We start from the raw sequence: 25,623 nt of genomic DNA, 5'->3' as shown, positions 1-25,623 counted from the left end.
ATCAAGGAAATCTCCATTTTTCCAATTTTTATGGGTTTCAGTGATAGATCTCACATAGTATAACTGTGGATCATCAAGGAAATCTCCATTTTCCAATTTTTATGGGTTTCAGTGATAGATCTCACATAGTATAACTGCGGATCATCAAGGAAATCTCCATTTTTCCAATTTTTATGGGTTTCAGTGATAGATCTCACATAGTATAACTGTGGATCATCAAGGAAATCTCCATTTTTCCAATTTTTATGGGTTTCAGTGATAGATCTCACATAGTATAACTGTGGATCATCAAGGAAGACTTCATTTTTCAAAATGTCTGAAATTTGTGAGTCTCCAAGGTAAAACTTGTATTCTGGCTCATCAAGGTATAACTTGTTCAGGGGTATTGTCTTGATAACTCACAATGAGTACTATTGTTGCAAAACTCTTTTTCAGGACTTTGCTGGTCTCCAAGGTATAACTCTTTGGTTGGGTCATCAAGGACGAACTCGTTCTGTGGGTCTTGGTTGCTCATAAGGTCTTCAACCAAGCCAACAATTTCGCCCCAAGTTGTAGCAAAAGCAGAATTTTCATTTCGTGTTTCAGATACAATTTCCTGTGAGAGAAAATAATAATGTATTAATTAAGTGATTTAATTATTAAATGAGTATGCTTCAATCAAACTTTGAAAATAGGAAAATAAAATCTTACCTCAACAGATAAGAGGTTTGAATCCATCTCATCAACTTGAAGGTTTAGTTCCATACAAGTACTCGATCTCCAAGGAACCCCAAAGTCATCCCACTCAAGGCCGAGCTCGTTCTGTGGGTCTTGGTCGCTCACAAGGTCTTCAACCAAGCCAACAATTTCGCCCCAAGTTGCGGCAAAATCGGTATTTTCAGATACAATTTCCTGTGAGAGAAAATAATAATGTATTAATTAAGTTATTTAATTATTAAATGAGTCGATGCTGAAATCAAACTGAAAATAGGGAAATAAAATCTTATCTCAATGGAGAAGAGGTTTGAATCCAGTTCATCAACTTGAAGGTTTAGTTCCATTCAAGTAGTTGATCTCCAGGCAAGCACACAGCACACCATTGCCAACAAAAAAATGTTTAAAATGGAGCCTGGGCTTGAGGCTTTTATAGGGAAAGACTGGTGGGTGTGGTTTCCTTTGGAAATTCCCTGGGCAAGCCCAGGCAAATTTTTCAAAAGCATAACATTCTCGAATTTTCTGGTGATTTCTTTGTGAGTCAGAGATGAACTGGAAATGATGTAAGAGTAGGTGGGGCTTAGCAAAAGTGGGCGGGGATTAGGAAAGTGGGTGTGACTTACGGAATACCTCATGCAAAGTGGGCGGGGCTGAGAGAAATGTGAGCGTGGCCTATGAAACACCTCATGTAAAGTGGGTGGGGCTTAGGAAAAAGTGGGTGGGTCTTAGCAAAAGTGGGCGGGGCTTAGCAAAAGTGGGCGTGGCTTGCGAAAAAACCTTGCGAAAGTGGGCGGGGCTTAACGAAAAGTAGGCGGGGCTTATAAAAATTCCGTTGCAAGTGGGCGGGGCTTATGAAAAGTGAGCGTGGCTTAACAAAAAATAACCTGTGGTTTTGGAGGTGGTCAAACAAGAGCATTAAGAGAAGTTTATCATTTCGTAACGGCAGAAAAGGGGCATCTTAAAAAATATAAAGATTCAAATGTTTTATTTTTAAATATTTTAGATGGGGATTATTGTGCAAAGAAAATTAAACTATTGAAGTAATTTGAGAATGAACAAATCTTTATAGGTTCAATGAGTGAGCTAAACAATATGCATTGGTTATTTGAAAAAGAGTGTCCCAAGGCTTACATGTTTCAGATATTTCTTGAGAATCACCTTTAACAAATCACATTACTACTTTACTACTTGAACAAATCTTTATCTTATTGCATTGGTTATTTGAAAAAAAGTGTCCCCAGGTTAAAAGGGGAGACAAATAAATATACCTTGGGATAAAAAGGGGATTTACTTTTTAGGGGGAAAAAAAATGAATCGCTGAAAATCCCCCATTCATTTACATGGGGAAAAGTGAGCCAGAATCAGTATATTCACCCTACATATGTATATATATATATATATATATATATATATATATATATATATATATATATATATATATATATATATATATATATATATATATATATATATATTGTTACGAATTCGCGCCCGCCGGCGTGCGAGTGACCGCGTTCACTAATAGCAGCCGCGTCGCCCACCGGACAGACAATTCAGTCGTGACCCTCCTGGAACTATCACCAGTAACCAGTCACGGGTGGGGGTTTAACCTCACCACAGCCCAGTCCGCATTCTACCCGCGCGAAATAGGGTCACTCGCCGAATATCGAAATACCTAAGTACTCACGCGGGTAGCCTACCGAGGGGCCGTACCTCGCCGCAGGTCGGCCTGGGACACGAACCGCTTAAGCGGTCCATTCCGTTCTACAGCGATAACCGAGCAGGTATTATCGCCGACCTCGACGGATCCGATTTTCCTTACCGGGTGTTTAAAACCCAACTAATTATTCTGCGAAGCAAGATGGCATTTTCATTGGGGAATAGAGGACGCAACGAACGGGATACATTTCACACAAGGACATTTATTATTTACACACACATCACAAGCAAGGCAGTCATGCAATGTACAAGCAAGAAACAAAAGCAATACCACCGACTACGAGCAATAATGTACATGCACAGTCACTTATGCAGGTCTACTTCACAGGACACGGCGCCACCAACATTCGTTCAAAAGCAAGAAATTGCCACCCCCAAAGACGAGGGTGGCAGACAGGATCCGCGGACCTTAATAACACGGGACCTGGAGGACCGAACCTTCCCGCGAGACCGTGGCAGGTTACGTTCCCCCCTCGGTAGTCGGCGAGTCGCGACGTCCCGCTCCCACGACTGTCAGCGTGGTCGCGCCTGGTTCCGGGCCTCCCACGTGACCGGCAAGCTCTCTCCGGCGCTCCTCGTCCGGACGCGCAGGTCCATCACACAGCCGGCACTGCTGCGCCTTCCGTCCGCGTCTCCCACCAACAGGCCATTCACAGGACCACGAGCGCAGGAAACAAGCGAGGAAGAAGAAGAACTGGACCACCATGAGACAGGGGCGAGCATGAACCAAGAAGAGCGGGTGAGCCTCGCGTGCGGTCCGCCCTTTATAGCGCGGGGCTCCGCCCGTCGCTCTGCCCCGTTCTCGGCTCCACCTTCCTTTGAGAAGCTTCTTGAAAAGGGGCGTTTCTCAACTCCGACCGCCTCACTCCTCGTATCCACCAATCGCGAGCGAGCCGACTCGCCCTTCTCGTCACACCAGCCTCGGAGAAAAAGGCGGTAAAACCCACGCGTCATCGCAGTTCTTTCCTTGGCGTCTTTGTTTGACATTCTCGGACGGTTTTCGACGCGGAAGGGTGGTAGCGTGCTCTGTCGGTCCAAAATAACGAAAGAGAAAGAAAAACACTATCTCAAAGGGTCGCAGCCCGGTGAACATGAATAATTCCATCTACACAACGGTGGGGAAACCTATCTGAACACTCACTGACTGGGATAACTGATCTCAGGAACCTTTATGGTGTTCTGCGAATTTCCACAGCCGTAACAATATATATATATATATATATATATATATATATATATATATATATATATATATATATTTACAAGCAGAGTACATATTGTAAGCAATAACGAACCGTGCTTCCCCATTGTCTCTGGTCGCTCACCTGCATTTGATTTTTCATTAATTTTTCCATAAATTTATATTTTCATTTATGGATGCTTTCCGACGGTTCCGTGACCCCCCCTCCCCCCCCCACTGTGTATTGGCTTCAATGTACATTGGTATACAAAATGTCAGCTTTCTACGTCACCCAGAAAATACTGATCTTTATATCAGTTCGTGAGTCAGTGGTGGGAATGAGCTTTATATATTTGATATTTACAAGTTTAAAAGCCCGTCAAAAAGTACAGGTTGGAATTATTTGATTGGAAATGTTCAAGGAGACTGGAAGATATGATGTTTCAATTCGTAGCAAGAAAAACATTATTTCAAAACACTACATGTACAAATGTGATCATATTTTCTTTATCTTCTGGGACGTTTCGTTTCGACAGTGCAGCCTCATGAGCATGCCAAAGTCTGAAGCCTCGGCCTCGCGTCAGGTGTTCTTTTATCATCTTTATTTATTGGACATCCCACAGATGTAAATGAGCACTCTTTTTACTCTGCGCACATTACACATCACGTGCAGTGAATTTCACCTACCCGCTCCTTGTATTATTTGTTATTTTAGAAAAATGCTTCTGTATACCACCCTTGAGGCTTGGTTTGCAAGTCACCGTTTATATTTCCAAGAGAAGAGACATAATTACTCTTTTATGAAAATTGTTTTTCGAGTTTCTTTCTCCTGAAAAATAGACCATAGTGATCATGCAGATGTGTCAAAATATTGGCCTTGAAAACCCTACTAAAATCGTCCTTATGAAAGGGGGACAGACAAATACACAAATACAAATACACAATGTGTTTTTTTGAGGTAGATTGTTGTGGAAATTCCTCCTTGGGGTTAATATTGATGAGCATAACTCTAGTTATTTCTTTTGTACATTTTTTGAATAAGTCTGAGGTCAAATGTTTGTTAGAGGAATGCATCATTATTTGTATAGCCAGCTGCCATCAAACCCTCACAATATGTACGTATGAAAAACCTCTTTCCTTTTCACCCCTTTCAATGTTCCATTCCTGTTTAAATTTGTCCTAAATGACTTTTTATTTTGAGTTTGCCAGAGAGGAAAGTATTTGAGGGAAATGGCGGTGGGAAACGCTATCTCCCATCGTCTAAGATAAAAGGTCAAGGCCAAGGGATGGGGCTGCTCACGAACTGTACCGCCAGACCAATCATGGCCATGCGAAGTGAGGCAATTAATGTCATGGCATGGTGTGAGGGGAGTGTTGATAAAAGGGGGTGCACCGGACCATGAGTTCTCTCATTGCTGCAGAGACCCAAGACCACCCGAAGCTGCTGGACCCACCCATCCAGCTCACGCCTAGAATTCCTAGCTGCCGGAAGCTGGACTGCTCCTAAAACATCAAAGCACGAATTTTTTTTTATACTTGTTCTGGGAACTTTTCACATGCCCCTTGTATGTTATTTTGTCTTGGTATAGATAAAAAGAAATCATAAAATGCCTCTATTTCTATTTGATTATTATGTCTTTATTAGTCTTTCATACCCTCATTTCCCATATACTTTCCTTTTAACAATGGTGATGAAATCCTACCTCACCATCCAGTGCTAAATTCAGAACTTGGAACCCAATGTTTTTATTTGGTTTAATACTGTCGTTTGAATTCTTCTCAATGTTGCAAAATTTGAATGGATGACATTCAACTATGAGTACAAAATTAAGAATCAAAATAGAAACCATTCATGAACTTACCAATAGGTGCTCACATCCCAGACATTTGTTCAGAAGTTGGATCAACTGATCTTGTGGCTCTCCCGTGCAATGGAGACATCAGATGATTGGACACCACCTCAACCAGGCTTGTGCAGCCTCAGGCCTTACATGGAGCGTCACATGGTATGTTGTTGCTGCTTTTTGCCCATCTTCTATTTACCTTTTTATGTTCTTTTAAAATCATAAATGGAAGCTCTCCAGAAGAGATGAGAACCACTTTCTGTTGGAGGTATGTCAGGAATGGAAATCAGAAAAGGAAATATCCATAAAACTTTGCAACAAAACTACAGGTCGAAACCAACCCATCTATTGTTAATTGAAGTATAATCAAGCTTTATATGCTTGTGTTTCTTGCAGAGCTTCAAGATGAATGTCGACAGACACCAGAAACTGAAGCGTGTTGTACTTGAAGAGGGGAATGACCTTCTACGCCACTTGGACACAAACAAATCAGGTTACAAAGAGTTGTGAATAGGACAGAAGCATTTGTTAAGGTGACTATATGCACACATTGGTCAGAAAAGACCAGCAGTTTGGTTCTAAAGACCAGCAGTTTGGTTCTAAAGACCAGCAGTTTGGTTTGGCAAAAGACCCAGTGCAGATCATTTGAAGTATCTGACAAATAGACAAATGATATATTTATTATACACACCATTAATATCATGGAGTACGGTAGTACTTCAATAGAGGGATGATACAGGAAAAAATGGCTGCCCATTCAAATGTGTACACAATGATCGGCTCATAAACTCCAAAACTAGTCCATGGGCCCAGGCCAGAAATTCCACTTGTCGGTACCATCTTAGGAAACCAATCCTAGTTATGATTTTTGAATTGGTGTATATATATATATATATATATATATATATATATATATATATATATATATATATATATATATATATATATATATATATATATAATCATATTTTGACGTGATAACCATTGCAGACTGGCAGCTTATTGGTAGTTATCATCTCTGGAATGTACCCTCCCTCCGCATAATGAAAGCGAAAAGGTAAACTCAGAAACATTCACCAATGATGCAATTGCTGTTTCCACATGGGGCTAGAATGAACTGCAAACCACAAATGCATGTCTGAAATGCTTTATTTATACCATCCGAATAATCCTTTCTGTCATTCCTGAAGGCAGAATTTGTTTATGGCAGAAAGGGGCGAACAATAGGGCCTATCAAAATGTTGCTGATTAGTGATTTTTCAGTACATTTTGATTTATAATATTGTCATACAAGTTCCCTGGGTAGTGCTACTGAACCGCAGTAGCCTACAACATGCACATGTTGTATAAGGAAAACATTTATGAACATTTTACAAGTTTTTACCACAGTTAAAGGAATTGCCCTTCCCCTACTCTAGTTCCAACAAGTGTACAAAATGTGAAATTTACGGATAACCCAAATTTCACCACGCTACTGTGGCATGTTTATGTACTATGTTTTACTCATGCATATTTGTAGCCATGAATGTCCTTGTGATTGTGCCAAAACATTCACACCATGGATCAGTAGTCTAGTCTTCATCACTGTTATCAGCATCAGAGTCCTCGAGGTCTACAACCTCTTCCTCGACATCAACGGGCTGGTTGCTGCAGGTTCGCAACTTGCACATGTCAGTGCACTTCAGGCTATTGGCAAGGCACGTGCAGTCTGGGAGTTTGCACGACCGTCCACACTTGCAGGAAAGCAGTTGCAACACTGCATCCGGTGCTGGAGAGCCCTGCATCCACTCGATGGCCAGCTTCCCGTCATCATCAGTGGTCCATCCATTACCCTTGGGACTTGGAACATAGGGTTGGCATTGCAGACAGCGCCTCCAAATAGCAGCCTGGTAGTTTGTACGGAGGACGTGCATGAAGAGGCAGTCTTCACATGGTGGAAGCTGACTGGACTCTATCTCTCCCCGTCTGGCACAGAAGAGTTGATGTCGGAGTTCATTGACTTTCATGATGTTGGTAGACGGCACGTACATGTGGCAGGTGACCTCTTGCAGCTTCTGAAAGAGCTCGGTGGATACTTCCCATGAATGACCGAGCTGACTGAAGGCCTCTTGGTAGGTCTTATCCAACTTCATTTGCTTCAAGGCGCCCATCTTTCCCCGACCTGCAAAGGCACTGACTGTATCACAACCGGAGAACACGTGCAGTCCAACCAGGGCATCACAGACACTGTCTCCCGTCGATCTAGCATGCTTGTCAATGTCTAGGAACCGTGTGCAGGTTTGCGTAACACACTTCTGATACACGGGGCATGGGATGTCCTTATTGAAGGCAAGACACAGCACGAGGACATCTGTATCTTCGGCAGTGATCACCACAGCCTTGTACCCAGCCTCTGCTGCATGCAGAGCATGCAGAAGCATTCGGGTGTCTGCTTCCTCCTGCGTGGACTTCAGCTCTGCCACTTCCTCCCAGTGGTCCTTGGTTTTTTAAAAAAAAATTTATGTTTCCCCAAAACGTCAATATCTCAGAATGGTAAAATGGTAAAAATGCAAAATACATACACTAAGCTGCTCTTCTGGAACGGTTATCACATATTGAAATAATCATATAGTCCCTACCAATAACTTAGTAGCCCTAAAGTTTGGTTTCCTCAGATGGTACCGATATATGCCTGGGCCCATGGACTAAAGATTGAAATTATAAGCATTTAAAAGCCATACCTTTTATTCTCAAGCATTTTTTGAATTACCAGGATTTAAAAAGATGCCAGAATACATCGCTGAAGTACCACAACAGATCGTTAACATGCTAATTTGTACTTCTTCTGCTTCTTCTCCTCTCAAAACTCTAAAACTGTAGCCTGGCCTACCTCAATGACTGTTGAAGTCATGATGGTGATTCCAATGCGAGCAAGTTACTTTGTTTCTGGACGCAACTCAAAATTAAAAACATATCAAACATTAATAGTTTTATTACGAAAATAAATCAAATGTAAATGTGGAATCAACCAAACCAAGCCAGGATTGCCAGGATTGCCAGGATTGTGGGAGGGTGGAAAATGGAAACTGGACAGAACCATTCCAAAAGCGATACATATCCAAACCATCACTCAAATCAACCAAAACAAGTATTAAAACAATTTAATAACATAGATGTGTTTAATCCATACCAAAATAACAAAATAAGTAAAACATTAGGCTTTTTTTTTAAATGACATTCACATTGACATTTCTGCATATGTGGTCATTCACATCGTGGACTGAACCAAAAGCCAGGATTGAAGGGGTGGTGGGAAGGTGGGGGGGTAGAGTGTACAATAAGCCAAATTTAATAATATAGATGGATTTAATTCACAGCAAAATAAAAAAACATGAAGCATTTTAACAGTTTAAATTTTTTTTGCAGAAACAAGAAAAAATAGAAATAAAAAAAAGTAAAAACATCGAGGGATAAAATCTCCAAAAAACAACCAGACAAGGGAGGAATGACACTACATTCCGATTCCACAAAACAACACCACAACCCTCTTATGAATTAGCATCAATAAATCTTTTGACATTTTACTTTTGTTGTGGGATTGCGATGGACAAAGAAGAAGGAGAAGAAAACAATGAAGAATGACACCACATTACAATGGCACAATACAACACAACAATTCTCTTCTGGTTTAGTTAGCATCACGATATCTTTTGACATTGTTCCATCACAATCTCACAACAAAAGTAAAATGTCAAAAGATGTCATGATGGTACTTCATAAGAGGACTGTGGTGTCGTATTGTGGCATCGTAATCTGGTGTCATTCCTACCTTGTTTGGTTGTTTTTTTGATATTTCATCCCTCTATGTTTTGACATTTTTTTCATGTTTTTTTTCTTTTCTTGTGCATATTTTGACCCTCCCATCCACTACATAGCTGGGTATAAAGGTATAAAGTTACATACTCATCTTTGAATTGCATGATCTGGGTTCTCGTCCCAACCTAACTATGAACTGTCACCTTGGTACTTCACAGGTATGGTGTTGAATGAGTGTTCCATGTGTCGGAGAGATGTTAAACAGGGTGTCTCATTTGCACACATTTCCTGGTGGATGGTAAAGATCCCGTCGTGCCTTTGAAAAAGAGTAGGCAATTATGTGCCAGTATCCTGACCAAATTCCTACCTAAACCTGTCACACCATTGATGGAGCGGCGACCTGTCCAAGCATTTGGTTCTGAAACATGGAAACTTTAACGATTTGTCATGGGTTGCTCTGTTTCTCAGTAAAGGATACAGCATAATTGGATTAAATGTGATTAGACAATTGTGATTCATAAACTGTAAAACCCTCCAAACTCTCTTTGCCCCTGTATGCACCATGTTTTCATATGTGGATCTAGGGAGGTACTGGAAGTCTTGAACCAACCAAGTCTTATATCATCAGCAGCTACGACTACTACTACTCATGCCCAGCAAAGGGACATAGCAATCCCCCTTTGGTGGTTGACCCCTTTGCACTTGGTTCCCTTGGGACAGGAGAATGCAAGGTTAGGGCAGGAATTTTGAATTTTTTGGGCTAAGGTGCTGAGAATTGTTCACCTACTCTTCATTAAAGACACCGTGGAAACTTTATTGTCCACCAACTCATGTCGGCAGACGGGACACCCACTGATCATGCGTCCGAGGGACAGCACACACATTGATGAATCATCCTGCCTGTGAAAGACCAGGATGACAGTTTATTGCTGGGCTGAGATTCGAACCCATGCTAAACAGCTTTGTGGCGAGTGTGGATATCTCTTGGCCATCCTGCCAGCCCATTTCAATGAATGCTGTGTCCTCTAATTTTATGATCTGACACCCTTTGACCTTTTTCTAATTTTTATATCTGCACATGATGTGCACCGGGCTAAACATTCCCCTCCCTTTTCAACCTTGCTTACATAATAAATTGATAGCCAACCCCATCACCTCAACCTTCAGCTTATGTTAAAAAGAGAAACTGTTACCAAAACTAATGACATAATGCAATGAAAACCATCATATCTGGTTGCAATATTTGTCGATTATCTGGTCATGGCCATTTGTGCTTTCAGGTCTGGGTGACACATTGGAGCTGATTGAAAACCAGTGGTGCCAGCTCCAGCGACAGGTCGCCAAACAGCGTCACTGGCTGCTCCGGTGCCTCGACAAATTATGTCAGCAGTTTCCTGAGGCCAAGAGTAGCCTTCATCGTCGTGCCCAGAAGACACAGGACGATGTGACGGAAAAAGGAAATTCATCACTGGTGCGTTTTGGTGCAGTTGAGCCTTTTTATACCCAGCTATATTGGTGCCATTCTCCAGTCATGAAATTGTGAGTCCTGGTTTTGAGCAGAAGAGGGCAGCAGCGGGCTGTGTGATAACATCTTGCCGTCGCCTGCCTCGCGATCGTTCTGTCGAGCAGTCAGCCTGCATGCTCCGTGCATCGATCTGTGGAACCAATTACCAGTGGTGGAGAGGGCCAAGTTTTCAAGGTTAATTCAGATATTTAAACCATCTATCAATGCAAAGCGTGCCTTATCGATCGGGCCGCTGGTAGAACAGGGCTCGAGGAGACATGAGGTCGAAGGCCCCAATGGCATGCTCGCCCTCTCTGCTGGCCGGTCTTTACGATTGGGTGCTGATTTTCAAGGAAAGTATAGGAGACCCTGAAAGCATAATTAGAAAGCTTTACCACTAACCTTCATGCTTATTCTGGATTACCCCTCCAATTGCGGAGTGGGACATTGATTCACAATCTTAGAGAACATTTTTTTTTTTAATTATCATTGGGTCTACTCCATTTCTAGATTTCATTTTTCTGACACGACGATGAATCGACAAATGGTCATAAGCAGTAAATCTCCATCCATCCTGCTCTTTTCCGTTGGACACCTCACAGTTGCTTTACATTTGTACTGACTTCTAATGCGCAATTAAAGTCATTATCATTATCAATTATCATTATCAAACTGAGGTTGCTGATGCATTCTTGAATGCAGTTGTTGAAATTTTATTCTTCTGTGCTTCCAGGAAGTTGCATTGCCAGAGATGGGTGTGCATGGTGGAGGCAAAAAAGCCAGAAACCGTGATTCAGAGCTGAGGAACTTGGAAGGTGAAACGGAGCCAGTGGACCTCAAGGATGAAATTGAATTTGTGACTCCGGTGTGTGAGGTGGATGTTTTCAGCCCAGAGGCTGGCTGGAAATCTTCAGATGATGAGGGTGACAGGGACCTTGGGGTCCTTGAAAATGGTGTGGATGTCGGAAGCCCTGAAGGTTGTATTACCTCAGGGAGCCTGGAAGATAAAGTGAAGAATGTCACAGAATTTGAAGACCGAGAGAGTTGCACGGAATGTGCCACTAAGTCTCAGGATATGGTGTACCACACTGAACCTGTGGACTTGGAGGATGAAATAAAGCATGTGGATTCTGGTTGTAAAATGGATAATATGGACAATGGAAATTATGCAATGACTAAGTATCAAGACGATATATCAGAAATTCAGAGCTTGGAAGCTCAATCAGAGACGCGGAGTGAAATAACTGCGCTGGAATCTAATAATAAAAATACTGAGTTTAGGACAGAAAGCATGGTGATTGAACCAAAGGCTGGGAATCATGATCATTCAGGGAGTGAGAATGAAAATGGTGAATTGGAGACCACGGAACATGACCCAGAACAAGTCGCCTTATTGTGCCTGTGTCCTGCATACAGCGATCTCCGTTCCTGGCTAAATGACATGTCCTTAGTGGTGAAGGAAACCCAAGCCGTCAGAATGGGAGCGCTGGAGGTGGAAAGTGTTCACAAGGTGAGTGTTTGCATGCAGTACAAAGCAGGTAGTTTTTGCTCCAGATGTTGCTTGAGAATTCCCGAAGATATTTAAAAATTACGTTTTTTAAATTCGAAAGTTTGACTCAACTTTGAATCTTCTTTGCCATTTTGATGTTCGAGTTCTGGAAGAAAAACCTTCTCATAACAGAGACAACACAAATAATTGTCATCACCATTGTTGTCGGGGTTTTATTCTTTTGTATGCAGCACAAGGCTGCGGGGTAGCATCACTGGCTGAGGGCGTGGCTGTGCCGCTGATGCAATACTCTCTGCTGGTTATGGCTGGAATTTGGAATTTGTTCATGGTGCCGGCGATAGCTCGCCTACTTTTCGGGAAGGGCACTGTGGGATCTTTAACATCCACCAACCAATGCCGGCAGACAGGATGCCCAGTTTAACGTCCATCTGAGGGACGGCACACACATTGATGAATCGCCCTGCCTGTGAAACACCGGGATGACAGTTTATAGCTGGGTCGGGATTCGAACCCAGACTCGACTGTTTCAAGGCAAGTGTACGTGGTTGTTGGGGTCATCATAAAATGTCATCTTTTAGTATGTGCATCTGCATCATGTGTATTTTTAATGTTTATTTGCAAAATAAATCCATCTTTTCCCTTTATAGCATCGCTAATGACAGCCTGAAACAGTGGATGTAGACCTGTCATCAGCCATGAGAAAGAATTCAAGCTGAATATCTATTATTTTTGGCATTTGGTTGTGTCGGTGCGAGAATCCACAATATATATTTTTTTTTCACAAAAGTCGGCTAATATGTCTGATATGTTGGTGAAGTTATGTCTGGCCCAAATCTTTAGTTTGCCCACCATTCTTATAACAACCCTTTAATAACTCAGTTGAATAATCTTGCCAATATATACGCTATGTAACATCCACAGGACCCCATCATTGTCCAGACAGGATAGCTTGGGGGTAGCAGACTTACCTTTTTGTCGTTTGACTTCGATTTTTTTTTTTTAAGGAAGCTTGCTTCATCTCAGAAAAAATGCAGGCAGAGCATTGTCATAGAGTACGTCATCCTTTTGGGGGAGATGTTAAAGCAGCTGTTGTCTCTGTTAGCATTTATTTGTGGAGCTTAAGCATTCCATGAAGCGATTCGAAAGAGTAGGCCATTTTGTGATGGCACACTAGCTAAATTGTACAGTCCTGATTCCTGGTCTGCAGCATCACTTGTCCCTGGTTGTCACAGTTTATCTGTGCCATCGGTATGTGGCAAGTAATACCAAAAGAGATGCTCTGTGGCCGACAACCACAGGTCCATTTCAACCTCTTCCTGCCATGGTCAAATGCCTTCCCATCAGAGAATTGCTTCATCATACATTGATAATGCTATAGGGAAATAATTATTGGTATCATCCTCTTAGAAGATGATTATATAATGACCATCAGGTGATAATGGTTCATTTTACATGGAGCTTATATATGATGACCATACTTTTTGACAGATAGCTGTTCAAAACAACTTTAGAGAATGAAAAGTGACTGCATCATAAAATAATTCTCAGTATTTGAGGCCTTGTCTATTTGAGACCTTCTGTGGGGTTTTGTCTGTTGATAAGCATGACTGAGCTGTGATGCATATATGATGATGGTGTGATACATATATACGTTGGTGGGAGCAGACTGGCGAACATTGTCTTCCTAGCACAGCACGAATGAAAGATAACCAAGAAGTTCAAGATAAAGTCTTTCAATGGATCTCATTTTCCCAGATTTGTCAGCTTACAGTGTGCAGTCCTTCCCTGCAGCGGAGATTTTCCAGGAACAACGAGCTCAAAGAACGGTTGTGGTCACAAGCCAATTTGGCCCTTCACCAAAATGCCCCTCTAATTTCTTCCATGATTGTCAGGTTGTCAGGTAAAGTAAAAAATAATAAATAAAAGAAGAAGAAAATAATTCCTTTCAATTTCTTTCTTTGTTAAAGTTTAGCCCATTTTAAAAAGCAGAAATATCATCGACAGCGAAAACAGCCTTAAATGGATGCATAGATCTGCTTGTCCATGCTAATTTTTACCTGCCAAATTTGTGGCCTTGCGGCAATTTTTCACTCCACCCCTAATTCAATTTCTCGGTTCGGGCTAATGTTTTCCTGTGTCGGCATTTAATGTATGTTCCACAGTGCAAGTCTCTTTTTCTCTAATAATCGCCATCCAGTTTTCAATATTGGCACCTTTCGCAGAACCAGTTTAAAATAAATCTTCTTGCATCAGGCCGTCACCTCCTCAACCGAGCGCGAAACATTGCCTGCAAAATTCAACTCTATGGCATTTTTTATGTTGCTTCTTCGCATGCTCCATGCGAGTAGAATATATGCTTTTATTGGAGCATGGAATGATCAGGAACAAAACTGGAGTGGATTAAATAATGAGTAGAATCAGATTGGGAAGGCCAAATGCCTCCTCATTGTGTGTTCATCCCAGTACACTGTCATATGCTCAAGTCATTTCTTGTGTACAATGCATTTCCCAATTCAGCATTCGAGCCTGGAAATACTGGCATTGTTTACGAAGGGAGCATGTTCTTGCATATTTTAATTTTTATTGTTTTCCTCTTCCTGTGTTAATTGTAAAGTACATCAGAAAATATCTATAATCTCCGCATAATATATATATATTTTTAAATTCTTATTAACCTTCCCATGAATACATTTTACAAGAATTATGTATGAGAAGGCCTGAACAAAACTTATTTTATCCACCATCCTCTTCATTTGTTATTACTCAAATTCATTATTTAAGATTCACATAACTGCAAATTCCTTCCAACCCTTTTTGCAAACTGGGAAGCACCTGCGAAGCACATATATTTGTAAGACGCATGCACCATTCATTCATCAACCCATTTATTCTTTTCATCCTTCATTACTTCCTCATATTCTTTTCCTTTCACATTTAACCTCAATTTGTCTATTACTCTCATAATTTTATTATTTTTCCATGAAAATATAATTTGACTATATTAGGCTGAAAAAAGCATTTGACTGACTGTGTTCAGCTGAATGGGGATCAGCTGTGTTCAGCAGAGTAGCGTTTGACTGCATTTGGTAAATACTGTTCACTTACTTTTGCTGAATATTGATCATAGCTCTTCATAATGCTGTCTATAATTCAGCTCGATCCGTTTGGCTTCATTCAACTTTACTTGGAAATGCCATTTTCTGATCTTTTTTTTTTAATGCTGTGCTGAATGTAGTCCTAGTTTTCATTTTGCCATTGGGCTGTATCCATGATTGTGTGTCCATGGCCAAATATATCTGGTGACGCCGTATGCCCCTCTGGACCAGGTTAAGTCAGGGAATTGTAATTTGTTCAGGGTGATGATAAAAACTCGTCTACTCTTTGCAAAAGGCATGTTGGATCTTTATTGTCCACCAGTTAATGCAATCATCTGAAACACGAGATTAACATTATTCTACAGGACAGCACACATTGTGTTGCAAAATTCCACCTTCTAATCATCAGCAATCTAACAGTCTATAGTCTTGCCTCAAATTAAGTGTGTGTGTGTGTGTGTGTGTGTGTGTGTGTGTGTGTGTGTGTGTGTGTGTGTGTGTGTGTGTGTGTGTGTGTGAGAAACCCTAACCGGATTCCTCGGCAGCTATAAATCCCAAATACTATGCACCCTCTCAGCCGCCGGACCAGTTTCATTACTTGTTGGACAGTCATCAGTGAAAGCGTTGACAGAAACAAACAAGTGAGGCTCCCAAGCATACACCTCGTGCAATGCCAATTGCAGTTACCATATAAATAACAGACCCCAATAGCTTTTGAAACTGCAAAGGGCTTACCTTGTGTAGCTTTCCTTGGTTGCTTTATGGAGCTTTGTTTGGAGACATGAGCATGAGGGTTAATTTATTGAAATCCTAGCCACCTGGGGCAATTGATTCGGTGAGAGCTGATTAGTTATTCCCTCCATTTATGGGTGAGAGATGTGATTTGTGGCTGCATATCCGGTATTCTTGCATTTGTCCTGACGAGCCACAAGACAAAAAGCTTTGACAATGTCTGTTCTTTTTCTGCTATTTTCAAATATATACATAAAACATACATATACATGTACATATATATATATATATATATATATATATATATATATATATATATATATATATATATATATATATATATATATCAGACCAAGTCACATCTCTCACCTTTAAGTGGAGTGAATAACCAATCAGGTGGACAAGGCCCGAGTTAGATGTAGTCTCACTATTGAACAAGCATTTACTCGTGATGAAATACAACAAATTACCGATATGCTAATCAGTTCACGCTGGGCTCTTCACCGCGCTTGGTCATTGGTACGTTCATTCCTTTTGTTTTTTTTCGATCTGATCAGGCTTCGCCGGTATATTGCCTCGATCAATGAACGGATGGAAAAGAACACACACATGAAGACTGCCTCATATATTGACGCGTTGAAATGTAAACGCTACGATAAAGCCATTAATGCGACCAAGCACGTGATAAACCTGTCCGATATTGTACTCTCTGACATCGAGGAGTCTGGTCCGATCCCTTGGCTATGGGTTCTGTATTCCCAAAGCTGGTATCAAAAGAGAGGAGGTGTTTGCCGAGTTTGAGCTCTTTTATGCCCAATTGTCCCGTCATATTCTTATTTCTAATGACGAATCAAATTCCTGTCGGGCACGACTGATTAATATTGCATATGCTTCTTGTGGAACCCCGAACGATACATCAGACTTCCATATGGAACGTGAATATCTGGCCACTGTTCGAGGCCGGAAGACCAATCGAGACTTATTTATCTGTAAACCTGATAAAGGATCTGGAGTAATTGTTATGAACAAGCACGATTACGTGGAAAAGATGCTTGCAGTTCTGAATGATGAAACAAAGTTCAAATTACTAGGCATTGCGGCTCATTATGATCGCACAGCTGCACTTGAACGGAAATTGCAAACGCGTTTATTGCAATTGTGCAAAAGCAAAGAACTCCCACATGATGTGTATGAGCAGATCCGTCCACATGGTTCATAATGTCCTCGGATGTATGGGTTACCCAAAATACATAAAGAAGGTGTCCCACTACGTCTGATACTATCGATGATTGGTTCTGCGCAACATAAGCTCTCCAAGTGGTTGAGTGAATTATTGAAATGTGTTCTCGAGGAATTCTCCGAGTACGAAATCAAAGATTAATTCACGTTTGCTAAAACTATGCGTGAATTGGAGCGGGACCAGCATGCTGTGACCATGTGCTCCTTTCACATGTCCAGCCTGTTCACAAATGTTCTTTTCCAAGAAACCATCAATATATGTATGGTATCGCTGTTTCAGAGCAACCTGGAACAACCCTCGATCTCTGAGGTGGTCTTTGTGGAACTCATGAACGTGACAACACGAGCAGTAGAGTTCAGCTTCAATGACAATATGCATACGCAAGTAAACGGAGTCACGATTGGATCACCATTAGGTCCACCTCTTGCAAACATTTTCATTGGCTTTCATGAGAAGTGTCTTCCATGAATTGAACATGAACCTTAAACCTATGGTATACTGTTGTGGGGCCGGGTCTCGGTGGCGAGCACGACCGCGAGATGGAGCAGTAGAGTTGGCTCCACCGAACACCCGGAATTTAGATCGTACCTTTCAGATAAATCCGAAAGGTCACAGGTCCCTTATCGGACCAAAGATCGCCAATTGGGCGACCACGTGGGATAGGGTCAATTGCCAATTTCATTATACTTAAATACCCACGTCGTCCAAACTCCCGGGGGAATTCACCCTCGGCAGGATCCGTGCGATCCGGGCCGTTACCGAGCCGGATCTGAGTCGTACCCCAAGCGGAGAGTTCCAGAATCCTGCCGGGCCGATTGCACGATTATGGCAACAATGAGGCCTCCTTATTCCCGTTCGCAGCGTGGCAAACCAATGATAGTAATGGACAAGGATGAGCTGGGACATTCAACAAGAGGGGATATATTTACAATCGGGGGAAGGGAACACACAAAGAGCAGAGTTATCCGAATAAGAAATGTAAATAATGTTCAACAAGAAGCACTGAACAGTCCTACTTAAAGACGGGGCCCACGGACACACACATGCACACACAGACACCCACAAATGGACCCCGTCGGGTCTTTATTGAAGGCTTCCAGCTCGAGGAAAGGTGAGCTGGAGACCAGAGCTAGCTTGGACCTGTCTGCTTCATGCGGTCTTCGACGTTCTGGCTAGGCGGGACTCGAACCTGCAACAACGATGCCACTCCAAGTACCAGGGATGGAGGATGAAGGACGGACGTCAACCAGCATGAGGGCGGACAAGGCAGCGAGCACCAGCAGGCAAGATGAGGCGATCCGAGACGATTCGGCCGGCAAACCCCAACTGCCCCCAGTCGGATCGCGTCGAACAATTATTCACTCCCCATCCAGGAGGGAGGGGACTCCCTCTCGTAACCTGCCCCGCACTTACTGGACGGTTTCGCCCCTGTGATTGGCCGCTTGTTGCCCCCTGTGATTGGCCAAAAGGGGCGCCAAGTCTGCTGATTGGACCGGGGGGCGTGGCGGGCGTTACGGCAGACCGCCCCTCAAACAGGAAGATGAGTAATATTGTCCTGCGTTGGGTCCCATTGGCCGAACGACCGCAAACTCGCTCGCATCTCTCTGATTGGTCGAGAGAGACGCCAAGTCCTTCATTGAACTCCGCCCACCGCGAGCGTTATGGCGTCAGGATGGAGCGAGGCGAAGGTGTTGTTGTTGTAGTTGAAAATGTAAAAGAAAACCCTGACTATCAAAATAACTCCGCAGCGCACGGACATTTAATCACCCATTAGACACAGGGGATGGATTCTAACTATACACATATACTTAACGAAATAACTGAGCTACAGGGACCTATCTGTTGTGTGCTCATGGCTGCCAGATTCGTAACAATACTTCGGTTATGTGGACAACAACTTTGCAATCTTCAATACTCCTCCTGTCTGCACTGACTTCCTCGTACGTCTCAATGCTCTCCATCATGCATTAGAGTTTACGTGCGAGACTGAGTTGTCAAATGTACTTCCCTTACTAGATGTGTTCGTCGAGAAGACTGAGGATGGATTCTTGACGACAATCTACCATAAGGTAAATTAAACTTCACTGTGAAGAAAAGACGGTTGTTCTCCATAAGCTAAACACACTTCAAGATTGCCCTCATGCATATATATATATATATATATATATATATATATATATGTATATATATATATATATATATATATATATATATATATATATATATATATATATATATATATATATATATATATATATATATTGTTACGGCTGTAGAGATTCGCAATACACCATAAAGGGTCCTTAGATCAGTTATGACGCTAAGTTTAAGTGCAGATAGTTCCCCACCGTTGTTTAAAGGGATTTCTTCATGTTCACCGGGCTGTGACTCTTTGAGATAGCCGTTTTTCTTTTTCTATTGTTATTTTGAACAAACCTCCACGCAAGCAACATGCCGCGTTGAAAACCGTCAAACGAAAAAGGGAACCAAAAGAGTTCTGATGGGCGCGCGGATTTTTCCCGCCTGTTTCTCCGAGGAGTGTGACGGAGGCAGGGGGAGGGCAGCTCGCCGCCGATTGGTGGATGAACAGCGTGAGGCGGTCGGGGTGAGGGAACGCCCCTTTCGGGAACCTTCTCAAAGGGAGGTGGGGCGAAGGGCGGAGCCTCGGATTATAAAAGGGCGGACGCGCACGAGGTCCGTTCTCTCTCTGGTCCATGAGCTCTCGCCCTGTGGTCCATCATCCATTCTGTCTCTGGTCCATGAGCTCTCGCCCTGTGGTCCATCATCCGTTCTCTCTCTGGTCCTGAAGCCCCTTCTGCCCTTCAGTCTTTTCTTGTTCTGTCGTGGGTCGTCAAAGCACCAGCAGCAACGCCGGAGAGAGAGCTTGCTGACCACGCCAGGGGCCCGAGGTCAGGCGCCGCTACGCAAGGCCGTGGGGAGTCGACGTCGCGACCTGCCCACCGTCGCGCCACGTGGGCGCGGCTATGCAAGGCCGTCGGGAGTTGACGTCGTGACCTGCCCACCATCGCGCCACGAGGGCGCGGGTAAGACCCTTTGGTTTCACGGGACCCAATCGGTCCTCCAGGTCCCGTGCCATAAAGGTTTACGAACCCCGTCTACCTCCCTGCCTATGGGGAGGGTTTTTCTTTGTTTTCGTATGCATGCTGTGGCGCCGTGTCCTGCCAAGTAGACTGTGCTTGTAAATAATAATTGTAGTCGGTGGTATTGCTTTTGATTTTATGTGCCTGTACATTGCATGACTGCCTTGGCTGTATATACGTGTGCTGTTTAAATAAATGTCCTTGTGTGAAATGTATCCCGTTCGTCGTCTTTTTCCCTTTTGAAAGTGCCATCTTGAATCGCGGAATAAATTAGTGGAGGGTTTTGAACGCCTGGTAAATAGAATCACATCCGTCGAGGTCGGCGATAACACCGATCGGTTATCACTGTAGCACGGAACGGACTGCTTAAGCGGTTCATGTCCTCGGCTGACCTGTGGCGAGGTACGATCGCCCAGTCGACTACTTGCGCAGGTACTTAGGTAGGTCGAATTTGGCGAGCAACCCTATCCTGCGCGGGTGGGCAATTGGCACGATTGTGGTGAGGTTAAACCCCCACCCGTGACTAGCTCCTGGAGGTAGTTCCAGGAGGGTCACGACTGAATTGTCCATCCGGTGTGCGACGCGGTTGCGATTGGAGTTACGCTATCGCTCGCACACCAGGCAGGCCAGAATTCGTAACACTGGTGTCCGGGATTGGGATTCGAATCCACCCCGTATCCAACTAAATTCACGGGAATCGGTTCAGGGGTGAGTGGAGCGACCCCCGATTCCCACCAAACACGAGCGATTTTAAAAATTAATTATTCCGCGAAATATGATGGCTTTTCAAGGCGAACGGGTGCCGGGTGGCATAGGTATGTCTTTTAATGAAGGGTCCATGGCCCGGGATGGTTCTTTTGGGAGGAGCTCACCCTCATACACTGAGCACGAACTTTGCCGACAAACAAACTCGAAGTCGCACAATGGCGGCGCAATCGCATATCGGCGCAACACGGAGCAGGCGGCTATTCTTAGCGCAACGAACGGCACGACACGCGGTGAGTGCTTTCAGTCACCTCTTCAAACCACGTGGTCATAGCAGGCGAGGCAGGCGGACATGGGCGGGCTTCGGAAACAATTGGAGGAAGAATGGAAAACCAAGCTCGAAAAGAAACAAAAGGAACACGATTTGGAATTAAAACAACTAAAGGAAGAATTATTGGAAAAGTCAAGACAGTTCAAAGAACTAGAGGGAGAAATGAGGAAAGTAGAGTTGAGTACCTATGAATTGGAACAACTGAAGCGAGAGGTAAGGATAGGCCAGTTTGAAAGAAAATGCCGAGAAAATACGATAAAAGAAGAAGAGGAATGGTGGGAAGAACTAAAGGAAAACAATAGGAAAAGGGACGAATTGAGGAGGAAAGCAGTGGAAAGTGAGGCGGAGATGAGCAAGAGAATGGGTGAAATGAGTGAGGAGGCATTCAAAATGAGAGAGGAATTAGAAAAGAAAGCTTCTGAGTTACAGAAACACCAAAACAGAGACGGATTTACAAAACGAGCTGAGGTTGTTGAGGGAAGAGAGAACGACAGCAGAGAATGAAACGTTAAGGAACCACGCTGTGCAGATCGAATAGCTGGAAGCCAAGGCCAGATTAAGGCATGAGATGCAAGAAAGAGTAATGAAAGAAGAACGAATGAGACAGGAGAAGGAAATCGGCCAATTGAAGGAAACAATGAGATTGCAGAATGAGGAACAAGAAAAACAGTGGAATAAAAGACACAAATAAGAACGAATGAAGCGGGAAGAAGAAATCAGACAATTGAGGGAGAGAACGAGATTGGAGAGGGAAGAACGAGAGGAACAATGGGATAGAAAACAAAACGAACATGAATTTGAGGTTAACCAATTGAAGGAAACTATGAGATTGGAGAATGAGGGACAGGGGCTTCGAGAAATTAAAAAAGAAAGACAAGAACAATTAAAAAAGAAAGCAAGGTTGAAGTACGCGGAGATAATGAAAGAACAACGAACGAAACAGGAAAAAGAACTAAGCCAATTGAAAGAAACGAAGAGATTGGAGACTGAAAAGCATGAGGAACAGTGGGAGAGAAAACAAAAACTATACGAGTTTGAAATTAACCAGCTCGAGGGGAGAGCAAAATTTGAGTCAGCGGAGATCGAAAAACTCCGGAAAGAGAACGAACAACTCAAAAAGCTCCGAGAGGATGAACGACTCAAAAGGAGCCAGGAAATGGAACAGCGCAATAGTGTGGAATGTGTGACATCACCATAAGGAGGGACGTTAGTAGTGCAGGACTTGATCGACACCACTCGTCGAATGAAAGAACAACTAGGACCAACCCTAATAAAGGAGACACAAATAAAACTAGAGAAGGGAAAAGTATTGCCAGAGACTCGGGAGATAGAAAAACTAGAGGAGAGATTACACGATAAAGACGAGGTGAAAGACGAGCACACATACATGGAGTTAGCGAGGCTTAATGGGGGCGAGCTGGCGGACTGTGTCGTGACCCGGTGCAAGCAGCCGGATAGCCTCCTTCAGGAACGGAGGGAGACGCTATGCTCCCTTGAAGCTGATCTCGACCAGGTGGGTTCGGTCGTGTCAAGCGAGTTAGAGGGGGCGAGTGCTGTGAACAGGTGCATGTGCAGCTTGGGGGGTATGGAGACCCCGGAGCCCCTTGTGGCACTAATCCCCAGTGTGAATGTCCTGGTGTGTGTGTGCGTTCACGAGCGTGGCGAAATGTGTGCTAAAACGCACGCATAGCGTGAATGGAAGGCTGTGTGTTAGAAGACCCGCATGTGTGAGTAAAATGGTGTGCGAGGTTGCGAGTGAGCCGAGGTGCGTACTTTCCAGCACGCATGGTGTGAGTGAGACCACCTGTGCAAGTGAAATGTTGTGCGTGAGTGAACGGCCGAGTTCAAAAGGGACCGTGTGTGTGAGGTCGCTGTATGCAAGGGAGATGGCGGTTGGCATGCGGGAACATGCAACCGCATGTCCCGGTGTGAATGTCCTGGTAAGGTGCGTGAGTCTCGTGACACGTGGGAGTGCGTGTGTTGAATGGAGACTATGATGGCGACAGATAGGGGACAGAGGCCGGGTACCGGCTGTAGCTGTAATGGGGACCGCGCCGGGTTTACCGAGCGGCGAGCGTGAGGTTCGTGCCGTGCTGTGCACGAGGCCTCCACGTGCGTGCTTGCGGGAGTGAAACCCGGTCCGGAAACGCCCGCGGTGAATGTTGCCGATCCCGCGACGGACAAAGGCTAGGCTGGATAGAAGGATTTGGACCGGACAGGTTCTCCACGCGAGCGTGTGTGTGAAGCTCCGACGGGCAGAGCACATGTGTTCGCGTGTGGAACCCCTCGAAACGCGAGGCTTGTCTTTTGATGCGCAGGGTGATGTCATGGCTGCATGTAGGGTTGGAATCCGGCAGGAGGGGTATCCCTGCCGGATGGTACCGTCCAAGGAGGGACGAGGTGCCCGAACAGCTGCCATGACGTCACGGGGAAAGAGCGCAGGTTGCACGTTGCGGCGCTAGTGCGCGCAATTAAAAAGAAAATAGGCAAGTCTCGCTTCGGGTGAACAGGATTCCCGGGCAAGGGGTGGAAGACCCCCTTGCTAGGGCATAGGATGACACTAGTTAGGGGGAAGGGTTAGCTTAGCTAGACCGGCTCCATGGGGCAGGGATAAGTCCTCATGGGGCCCGTGGAATGGATTAGTTAGGGGGATTTTAGTTGAGATTTAGGATGGGAAAATGATTTTTAGAGATTTGAGGACAGTGACAGACTGTGAGTGTGTAGAGGGGATGTAGCTTAGCGACGTAGAATAAAAGGATCTGCTACTGGTGTAAGGGACGACGTGGGAGCACGAGGTAGTGAGGGGAAGTACTGAGCAGGATGGCAGAGATCAGTGATGGGTGAGTTGAAGAGCGGAAAGGAGACATGTTGAGTGAGTGAGGCCAGCGGGTCTGTATGTATGGAGCGAATGTGGTATGCATGGTGCGATTAGTGATTGGGGGGAGGAGTGATTCCCGCCCAAGGGACTCCGGGGTCAGTGTAATGTGAGTTAATGGGTTAGTCAAATTGACAAAATGGAGGTCGTTTTGCTGTTGGTGGGAATGTAGGCAGGATACCCATTTGGAGGGGTGCAGGAGCTCTGTTGACGGGCTGGGAGCGTGGCTGCAAACGGTGAGTATCGCTGAGTGGGTACCCCGGGCACTGGGCTTGTCGGCCGCTGTAGGCCAAGGGCCCATGGGGGGCCGGGATAGTGTAGTGGGCACAGATGCGCCCGCATTATGCGGGGGCCCGGGGCGCCATATGCCACGGGGGCAGTGTACTCGGCACGGGCGACCCTCGGAAAGGGACCCGGGTCGCCAACACGCCACGTGGGCATTGAGGGGGAGTAGCCGAGGAGGGCACTCCCCAGTTTTTAGGGAGCTGGTAGGCTCGGAGGCAGTGTAGTGCCTGGGGGTGCCATTGTTGGGGAATCGGCAGAGGGTAGTTCCTGCCAAGGGAGCCACGCGTCCCAGCCACGAGACCGTGCAAGGGCACGAGGGAAAATTGGAGGGCATGGCCCAAAATTTGAGAGGACACCAACACAGGCGACGGGAATCATGGTTGTTTGAACCGATAGTTTAAGCGAGAGGCGCTTTTGGAAAGCCCCGGGGTAGTTGAAGGAAAAATGGATAGGGTAGATTAGGAAGTTTACCCCTCCGCACCATCCATCCCTTCGCTCTCGTTGTTGGCCACTGGACCCACTTTGGGTAAAGATCGCTGAACTCCGAGGAGGCCATCCTGAGGCTTGAGTTGGGCCTCGACACAGTACGCTAGCTCTCCCTTATTCCCCTCCAGGAAGGGAACGTAGGGGTTGGGAGTGGGCTTGGACAGGATAGGTTAGCCGAACAAAGATGATAAAGGGGGTTAGAGGACGAATTTATAGTGGGGAAGTAAAAATAAAAATAAAAACAAAAAAATAGGTGGGGGCTAAAGTGGGTTTTGACAAATTAACGGGGTGGGTATGGACAGAGACAGGTAAAGGTGATAGGTTGGGAGGAAGACAGTCAGGTAGGTCCGAGCCCGCCTTCCGAGTGGCCAGCACCACCGCACTTCCTCCACCAACCTCCATCTCAAGGCAAGGTGCCGGCAACTTCGTCTGCTGGCTGTTTGCTACGAGGCCTGTGCCAGCCACTTCATCGGCTGGCTGTTTTGCTTCATGGCCTGTGCCGGCCACTCCATTTCATCTGCCTGCTAT

General features: G+C 44.4%; 1 protein-coding gene across 1 annotated transcript in view; it reads left to right on the top strand.

Annotated features, from left to right (window-relative positions):
• LOC147031409 (uncharacterized) overlaps positions 1-25,623 on the top strand; it is a 239,858-nt gene that overhangs the window by 89,063 nt on the left and 125,172 nt on the right. The window contains 4 exon segments of the mRNA XM_085862636.1: positions 5,476-5,598; positions 5,833-5,929; positions 10,512-10,702; positions 11,469-12,245. Of these exon segments, the coding sequence (XP_085718762.1) occupies positions 5,476-5,598; positions 5,833-5,929; positions 10,512-10,702; positions 11,469-12,245 (1,188 nt within the window).

The sequence above is a fragment of the Eptatretus burgeri genome, chromosome 2 (genome assembly GCF_056783735.1).
Source record: "Eptatretus burgeri isolate ZD-2024b chromosome 2, Ebu_testis_v1, whole genome shotgun sequence".
Lineage (NCBI taxonomy): Eukaryota > Metazoa > Chordata > Myxini > Myxiniformes > Myxinidae > Eptatretus > Eptatretus burgeri.
Note: the sequence above shows the minus strand (reverse complement) of the source record. Positions and strands in the feature narration are given on the sequence as shown.